This window comes from Colius striatus, chromosome 3, assembly GCF_028858725.1.
Source record: "Colius striatus isolate bColStr4 chromosome 3, bColStr4.1.hap1, whole genome shotgun sequence".
In the NCBI taxonomy this organism is placed as follows: domain Eukaryota; kingdom Metazoa; phylum Chordata; class Aves; order Coliiformes; family Coliidae; genus Colius; species Colius striatus.
Genome location: NC_084761.1, coordinates 43,423,744 through 43,436,101, shown reverse-complemented (window position 1 = coordinate 43,436,101; position 12,358 = coordinate 43,423,744). Strand labels below are relative to the sequence as shown.

Genomic DNA, 12,358 nt, shown 5'->3' with positions numbered 1-12,358 from the left:
CCCTGTCCAGAGCTCTGTTCAAGTCAGCCACAGCTGAAGCTAAGCTGCCATCAGCTTTGTTCAAAGCACCAGGATTTTCAGAAGGTACTTTGTGGTAATCATGTGCATGAAATCACAGGCTCCCAAGGGACTTCTCCCCTGTGCACCAGCTTGGGTGAAACAGACCTGCTCGCTGACTTGTGCGGCATTGTTTGAAGTAAAGGGCTACAGTACTGAAAGCATTTGGAGAGACGGATGCCTTTGGGAATTAACTTCTCTCTGGCTTGCCTAGCAACTCCTAACCAAAGTAATTTTTTGGTTTACATGTTACAGCTGGTGACAACAGAACACTTACTTTTAAGTTAAGCTGCCCATTTTATAAATATTCAATCAAAGCCTCCTAACTTTACCCTTGTAATTTTTGCTGACTAAGCTCCTCCTATTGATTTTATGCCTCAAAGTCACTTATATCCACAGACACTTAAAGAAAATAAACAAATGTTGAGCCCACCTTTCAGCTCCAGGAAAATGTTGTTCTAAACAAGGGATCTGGTATCTTTGAAGATCACAGGCAAAGATGCTCTAGGTCCGTCATCTCAACCTGAAGCATCAGTGAGCCGCACCACTGTCAGAAGCCCAGGGAAGGCATGCCACTTCTCCTCAGGCAGTTTGGTCTGCTTTTATTCCTCTTTAGAACAGGCAATCCCTGGCTGATTAGCACAGTTGGTGCACACGTTAACTCTCTACTACACTTTTAGCTCAATTCCAAAGATTCAATGAATATATTTTTATTTAAGTGCTCAATCACTTTCTTGCTGAGAGGACAGATTCCTTTGAAGTGGGAAACTCAAACTATATAAACATATCCACAAGATCCAAGTCTCTAAACAGAACCCATTGGGTTGCTAGATTAAGTTATTCTGAATGCAATTTTCTTAACTGAATCTAACACTTCTGAAGGGCCAGACTGACGGGGACACTAGTCTCCAACTGCCCATGCAGGCACACACCAAGCAGCTGCGCTGCCTTCCCCCAGAGTCCTGCGAGCAGAGACCGAACCCAGTAGCCATATGAGAATGATCTCCACACCAAACGTGTCCTACATCCTAAGACAGCTTAGAGACAAATGCTTGCTAGTCAGGACAGGGGGCAGTTTGGGGTAAAAGGGTGTCAGGCACAACTGGAGCGTCACAGCAAGCAGCTGCCCTGCAGCAGTGGGGATGATGCATGCTGAGGACAATCTGCCTCCATCAGCTCCAGGTCCCAGAGACCAACCAGCCTGGCTCCCAGCAGCGTTCTCCTCAGACCAGCCACACACTGGATCAGGGGCTGTTCGTGTGAGAGCAACACAGAAGATCACAACAGGCCACACAATGCACAGACCTCAGGCTGCAAAATGTCTGGTGTCCGTATTTAAACAAGCTCTTGCATGTGTGTCATCTTCTGAGAGACACTGTCTGTGTTTTACTACCAGCAAAAAAAAGCACACACCGCTAATGTGACTTCAGAAATATTACAGCAGCAGTAAAATGCTTTTGTGGCAGCTATTTCCTTCCAGTATCAGGAGTTTTCCCTAACTATAAACAGGATTTAAGTACTCGAGAGGAGTCAGGCCTGCGGTGCCCAGGCTTTTCGATGCCTGCAGCCATGGAAGTGTCTGGAAACAAAGTCTTCTCCTTTTTTGATGCCTGAACCTGTGGAGCTTTGCACTTTTTTCTTGAGCCATATCCTCCCTGGCACTTGCAGCCCATAACAAGCTATTCCTGTTCACACTTTTTTTCTGGGCTGAGATTAAGTTGGAGAAGAGGTGGCACGGCATCAAAACAACAGAAATGGCAGTTTGCTTTTAAACCACCCTTAAATGAAAGTGGCAGCTCCATCTTTTACAGTCGATATTGAATTAGCTTCTAGATATATAGAAAAAAAAAAAGAGGAGATTCAGGACGTAAGCATACACACATAATGATATACAAAAGCTTCAACTGATGTTTTATAATGGGTGGGGTTTTTGATGACGTCTCCACTGAAGCCACTCACATGCAATTGCTGCCTCTGGACTGAGACATCAAGAGAATATTTTCTTTCCCTCTTGCCCATTCACAATTAGATAGATTTGCTAGTGGCATCACCCTGACAAGAGGATGGCAGCAAAAGCAGAAATGCTTTTTTCTTCACCTGTATATTCCCAAAAACCAAGCTAATGATGGACATATGTACATAAGACTCTGCTTCCATCTTGATATCTTATCGTGAACAACTAGGTCCAAGCCTTGGACAAAGGTGAACCTAGAGGCACTGCAGTAACTTCTGCTCCCTTTTCCAAATGGAGAACTACTTTCATTAAGGGGGAGAAAGACAGTACCACTTGGACTTGGTCCACCAATATTTATGGCTTGCATTTCCACAGATACCTGGCTCATATCTTAGACTGATCAGCTGTGATGCTTGAGAGAGAGCAGCTGACAGTCAGGTTCACAGCAGTGGTGTCCCTCTATTAGCACTAAGTAGATTCCTCTTCTCCCCTGGTGCTGGCATTTGGCACGACTTGCCAAGTCCCTCAACAAATAGTGCTAAAATTCCTCCCTGTGAAAATCTGAATAAACCCCAGCAAGTTCTTCTTCCACAGAGTTAGGAAGCTTTGTGCTTCTCTGCATCTGATTTTAAAGTTCTTTAAGGAGCTAATCAACATCATTCAACCTCACTGAGGAGCCATGCGCCACACAGGGTGCAGCTCATCAAGCCCCTCGGCTGCCCCTGGAACTCTCTTCCTCAGGCACAGGTTGCAGGGAGAATAAAGAGACTTGTAATGGGACCACTTCTGCCTACAGCCCTCAGAGAATCCTGCTCCAATGCTGACTTAGACATTAATGCAAAGCTTGATGGGGGATATGGAAGCTGGAGCTGAGCCCCAGCATCTGTGCTACAATGCCCATTTCATATTGGGACAGGGATCTTTCACCTGACTACAGTTCCCAAGCGAGTGCCTACAACTGCAGTCAGCAGAAGCGAACTCTCACAAAATGACAATAACATGAAAAAATAGGTTTGTGTTTTTCTGCAGCTCCTTTGGGGTTCCAAAAATTCTCCTCAAGCAAGTGAATCAGCTTGCTTTCAGAGGGACAGCAAGTTGCAGCTAGGGAAAGAAAATTTTCTTACTGAAACCGCTCATTCCTGCTATTTCTACCCTCAGTCTTCCTCCTGTCCATATTTTCTGCACAACTTTTCCCAGGATATTAGATTTTCAAGACAGGAGCTAGCTCCATACTCCTGGCCATGCACAGGCCCCAAAATAATTTGGATATTTTTGGAATATCCAAATAAGAGGCAGGATAGAGAAGTCCTGTAAGTGTTCTTCCCTACATTCAAACTCTCTTAGCAGAATTCCTCATCATTTTCAAGTGGATATGCCCTGCTTTGCAAGTTGCTGTAAGGTGTTTATAGATTGTATCCTCCAGCCTATTTAACACCTCCGGCTGCTACAAAGAGACAGTTTAGCCTCAAGAAACAAACCCAGACTCCAAGAATAGATAAGAACAGACAAAAGGGAGGTTTAAGAAACCCTCTGTCTTCCCACAAAAAAGTTTAATTAATTGGGAAACATTGAGAAACAAAGCCAAAATGAGTTTCTGGATGAGTTTAAGGAACACAGAAATTAATCTTCACCCTTGTCCCCATGTTCTCTTTATACAGATGAGAAAGGTCTGCAACACCAGAAGTAGTCTTGTTAACAAAAAAAAAAAAAGAAAAACCCCACACATGTTAGAAAACAAACATCTGTCTTTATCTCCCGTCTTTGGTACCCCCAAAATGCTGAGAAACCACCAAAAGATCTCTTGAGCACACAGGATGCACATTCACCAGGTGTTACTGTGGTTTTAGTACCTTCACGTGCCACTTCTCCTGCAGACACCCAAACCAACCGCTTTGCTTTTTCACTTACCCAGCTATCTGATAAGATTAAGTTCTGTGGCACAAGTCTTGTAACTGAACTTTTAATTAACACTCTCCTGCTCCTACAAATATAGCTTGTAAAAGGCAAAGCAGTTGCCACCAAACTAAAAAAAAAAAAGGGGAAAAAAAGAGAATAATAGGGAAGACAAGACCACTCTAAGAACTGTCGATTTTTTAAGATTTTAAATCCTCTTCACATATCCTCTCCCCTCTGAAAGCTGCACTGAAATTACACTTCACTTTCCCTAAGACATGTTGTGACTGACTATAGATTTGTATGTTTTGTATTTTTAATTTTAGAAAGAAAGAATGTAAACCATTAATCATTAAAAAGGGGCATTTTGTTTCCTACATATGCTGGTGATAGTAACTCTCTTCCTATTCCAAAAAAGCTTTGCTCTCTCTGTCGTGGTATAGCAAGCCAAGGCCGCCTCTGCCAGAGATGGTCTCTGGTGTAGATCAGGCTGCGTTTCCCTTGGGGTGCATCCCCTGGGCGGTTTGCGGGCAGGTTTCCAAGGTGGAAAAAGAAGATTCAGAGCCCCAGGGCGGCTTTTTAATCCTGCCTAACACCTCCGGGCAACAGATCCATCGACAAGCAACGGCTTTGTCATGCAAATGGAAGGGCGCAGGTACACACCACAGGGCTGCTACACACACAAATGGCCGGGGACTGACGCCCCAGGGGAGACCTCCAGAGCTTGCAGATCTCACCTGCTCCTTAGCCCTCAGCCCTGGCACATATCTCCAGAAAGCAGAGCCAGAGTAAACCTTTGGGGAGGCGATTGGGACCCCGCAAAGGTGAAGAGACAGCAGCGTGTGGCGCTGGAGCTGTGGTTATCACCATGAAGTGAGCAAGCGTGTCATCTGGATGTGGTGTTTTGATCTCGCGCACATTAAAATCCAGCTATCAGCTAGGAGACTAACAAAGATTATAGTTAATTAAACAAACAAAAAAAATTATTTAATAACTCAAGCGTGTAGCTTTGTGGTTAAACTGAAAGAACTCCAGGCTTATGTCAACATTGCAGCCCTGCAACAGCACTATTTTACCGAAATAGCGGTGCTGCTCTAACATGCAAAAGCAACACTGAACTAAATTAGCCTCTCAGATGTTCAGCAGGCTGTTTTACAATTAGAAATCAGATATGTTTCCTAGCTGCTCCCCTCAATGTACGCACATAGCATGGTTCCTTAAGTACCTGAGCAGGCAGACGCTCCCCACAAGAAGCCGATGTTCTGGGGGCATTGATGCCAGATCAGTAAAGAGCAGCAGCCCCAGCATATGCAGAGAAAATCCTCAGTGAGTAATTAAACTGGATTCTTTTGTTCAAAGCCTTGCATCAGCACTAGGGACTTTGGAAGGTACTGTGGGAAAGATGGGGTAAAAAATGGTCTCAAGTTTCACTGTCCTCAAATGGGCAGATTTTAGTCTTGAGAATCTGCATCCTTTTCCCCACAATGAATCCAAACTGAAGTTTCCCCTAGAGCAGCATTTACAACAACAAATATCAACATACTATGGTCATCATCCTTCACCCTCAATGGCTGCAGGCCTCTGAACTGCAATTCACACACAAAAACCAGACCAGAACTATAGAAGAAAATATATTGCACAACTTTTTTGCATCTTTCAAACACAAATGATGACATATAAAAAGAGCAGATCCATGTGTTTCCAGTGTCCTACCGCCCTGTCATTCCAAATCCAAACATCCACTCATTTAACACGCTTTGCTACTGTCAAATTACCAACACAGATTAGGCCCTCTCTTTTTTGTTTTCAAAGTCAAAAGCCACAACCCTGAGGAAAAATCAGGAATGTCAGAGAGCATAATAAAACCAGTTGTTTGACAGAGGCCATCAAGTAAAAATCTAAGAGCCAGTAAAGACAGAAAACTGCTTTATCACTGGTAAATAACAGCACTCAACTTCTATTATCACAGCATACAGAACTGTAGCAGGACTTTTTCAGCAGGATGCCTACAACTGGATTTGTTTCTTGCTCCACTCTGGTTCTAATATAATTTACTCAGCTCATCCTAATATTGCTTCCCCATCTCTCTACACGTATACCAAGAAGTTTACAAAAATAAATGGGAAGTATTTAAAGTATTTTAAAGTCTATTAAAAATCCATCAAATGTTAATCTATGCCAATGGAAATTGAGTGACTGACCTGGAAGAATCAAGGTCTGCCACAAGGTAAAGGAAAACCGTAACTGCTGCATCACAGTTGATACTAATTCCTAAACAACTGTTTCACAATTTGTGGCTGAAGACACAGAGTATATTTCAAAGCAATACTGCCAGAAATACAAAGACTTCATGTGGAGCAACTGATGGCAGAAATAAATATCAATCAGCAAACAGCAATGCCATATCTGAAAGGAAAAAAAAATCCAATCTTTTCATCTTACTGACAAGTAACTTTAGCAGCTCTTCTTCCAGACCTCGATTTTCCTCGATAAATGAAGAGTTAAAGCCAGAAAATTCTCATCTGTCCCAGTCACTACAAAGACAGCATTTACATCATTCCACCATACAATATCCTACAGTCGTAAACCAAGGCTCCCCCACTCAAAGCCCCTAGTCCTGTTCAAAGGACCATCAGACACTGTAGATGTTAATATCAGCTTTTCCACCACGATTGGAAACAACACCTCTAGGAGCTCTCAAACTCCACTGGACAGAGGCTCTAAACTGCAGAAGCACAACCTTCACCGTAAATGACGCTCCCCCAAAAAATCCCCCAAACCCGCCATGAATGTGTGCTGCAGACCAAACAGGAGGAAGGAACCCCAACTTGACAAAAATGGTCTTTGGAAGAGATAACTCACTGTTCTGGGGATGGGTGGCGACAGAGATCCATTAGACATGTACGGGTCGTTATTCATATTTGGCATCATGATATACCCAGAATAACCAGAGTATGATGGTCCCTTGCTGTATAAGCCACTGTCTGGATGCTTTCCTATGGAAGAGGAAACAATGATCACATTATTCCCCACATCCCCATTTCTTGTAAGTTAAAGCACTTAAACAGGTACCGGGCATTCATAAAAAATGTTCTGCATGCCAACATTTCCTTACTCATGGAAATTTCCTTTGCCAGAAAATGGTCTGCAGCAATTTTGAATAAAATTTACGTAAAGAATAGTTAATCCTTAAAGATGCAAGTACTCTCAATGAGGAGTTTATGCTTAAAATATGGAGTAAACAAATAATTTTGCTAGTCCCTGCTAAGGGAGAAACATCATGTTTCTTCCAGGCAAAAACATCAGGAATGACATCACATTTCTCAAATAAAAGTTCTCCACCATTTCTTAAATCTCTCTAGGATTTCTGAATTCAGATATATTGCCAGCATGGGTTTCCAACATCATTGTTAGGAAAGAGAGGAATGGGGCAGTGATAACTAATAATTTCGTCTCTCACTGAGCTGCTATGTGCAACAAGCAGTTCATTCTGGCCACACTCACCAAGAACAATTAGAGGACAAGGGCTGGCTTGGAAGGAGACCCTTAATGACGTGGGAGTGGGCTGCTGGATACACATGGCACTACAGCCAAGAAGGAAGCCCAGTGAGGGAGGCTGTTTTGTAGAAAAATTAAGAATTTGGGTCCAGGTCCTGCAAAGACTCATGAGCAGGTCTCCCACCTATATGCCTATTGACAATGATGCTACTCACAGGTGAAGCTTTAAAAGGATGCAAGGCTGGAAAGAAAACTACACAGAGCTGACCTCCTCCCCTCTACTGCCAAAATGCTGTGAGCATGTACATTACTGTGTTTAGGCTGTTCAATGACCAATCTGGAGAAAGACTACCACATAGTCCTGGAAAGTACCAGAACTGGACGGTGTCTGTCTTTACATGGAATTTATGACCTGATTTAGTTTGTGACGATAACCATTTCATTTTAAAAGTAATTTCCCATTCTTCACAACACACATTCTTTCTACACGTGTCCAGCTTCCTAAGTGATATTTAATGAACTCTGTTATTTCTCGTCCTCCGCAATCAAAATTAATCAGCCAGTACATTAAAAAAAGAAGAGTTATATCTGTCCATGCTTAGATTTGGAAAAGGAAATTCACGTAACAGACTTTGGCTATGGGGAAAAAAAGCACAGAGTTTCTGAACCCTCACAACTCAGCTGCACTGTATGAGTGAAGAGATAGATGTGTTTAAGCTGATATCCTAAAAATAGTTATTTCTTCAGTGAAGATCCATTTGGCCTGCTTATCAGTTTCTAAACAACTGAAATACCATTTGGTCACTCAAGATAAACGTGCTACACATTCATCTCCTTTTTAAATGCACTTTGAAAGCACCCTGGCATCCCCTACCCCAAAAGGTATTAAATGTATGTTTCTGAAAACAAACAACGCTCCAGTTTGTGGACCATGCAGAGACTCATGGAGGGACTAAGAGGGACAAAATGGCAAGACAAGATTGTGTGCTTCTCACCTTCCTCTGGGTGCTCTCTGCCTTTCTCATGATAGGAATCCTGGGCTTGAGTCTGTCTGGAAACCTAACCGAAGGGAATCCACGGTCAGAAAAGAAGAAATAAAAGAAGTCATTGTATGGATGCTCATGTATTGATCACAGTGCTACAACGTCTTGTAGAGAGGAAGAAGTTAGGGCAAGAGATAAGCATCTTTCTTTTCCCTCTTAAGTCGCTTCGAAGGCAACTGTATCAGAAATGTTTGTGTAAATGACCGTTTTATGACGACGTTAATAACCATGGGGCTTTGCAAAGCCTTTCTAGCAGAAGTGTCCTACATTTAATGAAAGGAGCTCATTTTCTGGAAGACATTTGGAGCTTCGGTAAACATTCTTAGTAAAAAGATACCAAAAATAATAACGAAAATCAGGTTGCCCTCATTACCAAATCTTTAGGAAAATAAGAAAATATAACCACAAAAAAAGAAAATAAAAATAATTTTTTTTAAAAAAGCAGGTTCCCCACTCACCCCTTAGTTGTTTTAGCATCATAAATTTCTTCCCAAACAGTTTTATACAAATCCCTTAAAGAGTTTATGGCTAATGCTCCGAACCCGCTGACTTTACCGAGGAAATTTCACGGCTGCTCGAGGTCCCATATCCCCGCAACGTAGAGGGACCTGTGGGAACTTTCTCGTCCCGGGACGAAGCGCGCAGGGGGCCGCCCTCCCCGCCTCCCCTTCCCCAGATCATCCCCGGGCGCGGTGGGTCGCGGAGCCCGTCTGGCCCTGCCTGCCCGCCATCCCTCTGGAAACAGGAGTTGGGGTAGGATGGTTTTCTTTTTCTATGGGAAATTCGGAAAATAGGGGTTTTCCCGGCACCCCGCCGAAGCTCCCTTCCGGCACCGGAGTCCGCAGCCCACTGGCATTTCGCGCCTCCGCGGCCCGTCCGCGCTGCCCCGCGGAGCCCCCGCGGTCGCGCACCTCGTGCCCGTTGGCGCCGGGGGCGATCTCGGACTCGTTGACAAGAGAGGACTTGATGTCGGCGAGGTCGCCCTCCTCCTCAGGGTGGCTGATCTCGGCGAAGATCTTCTCCTTCTGGGGGTCCCCCTCGTCCTTGAAGGGGATCATCTCGTCGGTAGCGCAAAGCTCTGGGTCCCCCCCGCCGCCCCCGGCCCCCGGCAGCTGCGGCATCCTCACGGCAGCGCGGCGTCTACTGCAGCCGCCGGCCCGCCGCGGGAAGGGGAGCGGGAGCGGGAGGAGCAGCGGGGGAAGGAGGAGGAGGGAGGAGGACAGAGGAGGAGAAGGAGGAGAGAAGAAGGGAAAAATCCCGTGAAGTCCTCGGGGTTGCTCTCAGACCCCCGCCTGCTCCCTCGGGTACTGAGGTACCCCCGCTCCCGTAGGGCCCCGCAGGGAGCCTCACGCCGCCGCACCGCACGGGCAGAATAAGTCGAAATACACCCGCTTGTGTCCCGCCCGCCTCCAGGGACGGCGCCTGGGCCCGCCCCCTAGAAGCCCCGTCCCCTAGAAGCCGCGTCCCCCTCCATCCACCCCCCTGGGGCCTGAGCTCAACCTAGGGGTGAGAGGACGCGGAGCTGAGCCCACCCGAGTTTCGCCTGCGAGTGAAGTTGCCGCCACCCAGGCGGAGGGTTAAAATGGTTGGGGGGGGGCAGGGGGAGGGGGCGCCCGAAGGGATGGAGACGGCGCTGCCCGCGGCGCGCACCCACCGGGCCTTTGTCCGCCGCTTCGCTCGCGGCTTCGAGCACGGCTGGGCTCGGCTCGGCGGCACCGTGGGGAGGCAGGGAAGAAACAGCCCCTAGAAAGAAGAAGAGAGGGAGGGATGGAGCGGGCGGGGAGGAGCTCCCCGCTTCCCTCCGCGCCTCCGGGCAGGGAAAAAGTTACCGCCGCGGCGCCTCCGCGCGCAGCGGCCGGCGCGGGGCTGCTGCCGCTGCACTGCCGACGGGCGCGGCGCCCCACGGCGGGCGGCGGTGGGCGCGGGGCGGCGGCGGCGGCGCAACTTCGGCACCGCGGTGCCGCCTGCCCGGCCTCCCGCCCTCCGCCGTCGGGGCGGAGCGGGGCGGGGGCGGCCGACATGAAAGGAGCCGCCGCTATGACTGACATTCTGGGCGGGGGGCGGGGAGGGGGCCGCGGCCGGTGGCTGTCGAAGTTGGAGGCGGGAGCGGGTGTGGGGCTGACCCCGGGCAAACTTTGCTCGGGCTGCTCCGAGCAGCCTCTGCGTGGGTTGTCTGGTGTGTATGTCTACATGTATATGTGTGCATGTACGGGCGTCGCGGCGGGGGGGGCTGCGCCAGGGTACTGCCGCTCATTTCCCTCCTCAGCCAAGATCCCGCCGAGGAGGGCACAGGCGCTCTCTGCATCCTCCGCTTTTCGAAGGTTGCTTTGTCGAGATTTCCCCTTTTTTGGGGGAGGTGGGTGATGTGGGTGGTGTGGGGTGTGCTGCTGCCACATGGCACTGATCGAGTAGGGGGAGCGGGGGGAGTGCGCGAGGATCTGCCCGGGCGCTGCTTAGGAAAAGGGCAGAATTAACACACCGCCGTTAAATCCAGCAAGTGTCCAGCAGAAATGTGTAGTAGCCCCGGAGCGACAGGGAGAAAATCAGCGGAGATGAGCTCGCTCCGTTTTCAGACTGATGAATGGAGCCAGAGCGGTAACAGAGATTCACCCCTCCGCCCCGTCCCTTCATCAGTCGCGCTGTCCCATTAGCTCCCGGGTGATACGACATCGCCCCGGTGCACGGTGCAAGTACGTTAAAAAAATAAAATAAAAGGTCATAAAAACAAAAGCAGGCTCTGCGTTTGGGAAATGGGATCCGTAACTTCTTTTATTTTGCGAATGCGATGGGCGCACATTTTGCAGGAAACAACTTCCCGTGATTTTGGAATCGGAAAAGGGCGCTTCGTGTCTTGCTCACGCCCCGAGAGGCTGCTAAACCTTCCAGCGTCGGGATACGGAGAAATGGGAACATGCGGCTGCTCAATCCGTTTTCGGGAGCCTCTGGTCTCGGCGCGCCGTGTGGACCGGCGGGCGCGGCGGCAGTGCCGGTGGGGGCACGGGCGGGCGGAGCCCGGTTGCCCGCCCTGCCGCTCGCCTCCTCGCACCAGCGCTCTCCAACGAGACATTAAAATCAATCTGAGAAACGAGACTCGCCAAACCTCGAGAAAGGGAGCGGGTACTGGGAAACGGGGGATGGACTCGTCCAGCCGAACAAGTGCGTAAAATAAATAATCGAAAGAAATGAGAAATGTTAACCCGGGCAAGGGGCTTAATTGTGTAAGGCTCCCTGGACGGTGGGAAACCCCTCTCTCTGCCAAAGGCGGCTGGAGCGGCAATGGGGAAACGGTTGACTGGCAAACGGCAACTCAGGGATGGTTTGTCTCCGGAGATGCCGCCGCATCCCTCCCGCCGCTCTTCCCTTTCCCGGCGCTCGGCGGGCACTGGGCAGTTGGGCCGGTGGAAAGTGCCCCGGGATTATCCCTTTCGGGAAAAAAAAATCCATAAAACAAAACCCTTCGGCAAACGGCCGAGCATTGCATCCCGCTGCCCATCGACGGAGTGGCCCGGCCCGGGAGCAGACAGGGGTCTCCGCTGGAGGAGTCGGCAGCGCGGCCGCCCGTCTGTTTCATTACAGGGTCTCTCTGGAAAAACAGCCTCCCCCCGCCCCTCCGACGTCCCGGGGTCTCTCCCTTCATGTGGGCTGAAGTTTTTCCCGGATCAGTTTTGTGGTGGAAGGATTTTGAAAGCTGAAAAGGGACGCTGTAGCGGCGGGGGGGGGGGGGGGGGGGGGGGGAGGTGGAGGCAGTAATGATTTACGACAAGAGGATAAACTCAGGAAACCTCAACTCCAACGCCAGATTTGTCTGGAGACAACACAAAGCTGTCGCTTTACTCGAAGTTTGTTGGACTGGGGAGGGGAGCATGGCCGGGGAAGGGGGAGGGGGGTGCACGGCCCGGGGTCGGGGAGCACC

At 48.6% G+C, this 12,358-nt stretch overlaps 1 protein-coding gene across 3 annotated transcripts in view; it reads right to left on the bottom strand.

The window, feature by feature from the left end:
- Positions 1-10,337, bottom strand: part of LEF1 (lymphoid enhancer binding factor 1) — a 71,252-nt gene extending 60,915 nt beyond the window's left edge. The window contains exons 1-5 of one of the 3 annotated variants that reach the window (XM_061993450.1): positions 10,275-10,318; positions 10,100-10,188; positions 9,357-9,588; positions 8,398-8,461; positions 6,767-6,900 (exon numbers count right to left, since the gene is read on the bottom strand). In XM_061993450.1, coding sequence (XP_061849434.1) covers positions 6,767-6,900; positions 8,398-8,461; positions 9,357-9,566 — 408 coding nt within the window. In that variant the 5' untranslated portion in view covers positions 9,567-9,588; positions 10,100-10,188; positions 10,275-10,318. Of the gene's footprint in view, positions 1-6,766; positions 6,901-8,397; positions 8,462-9,356; positions 9,589-10,099 lie in introns of all 3 variants that reach the window. The other 2 variants (XM_061993451.1, XM_061993452.1) reach the window with 2 other exon arrangements.
- Between the last annotated feature and the right edge of the window lie 2,021 nt (positions 10,338-12,358).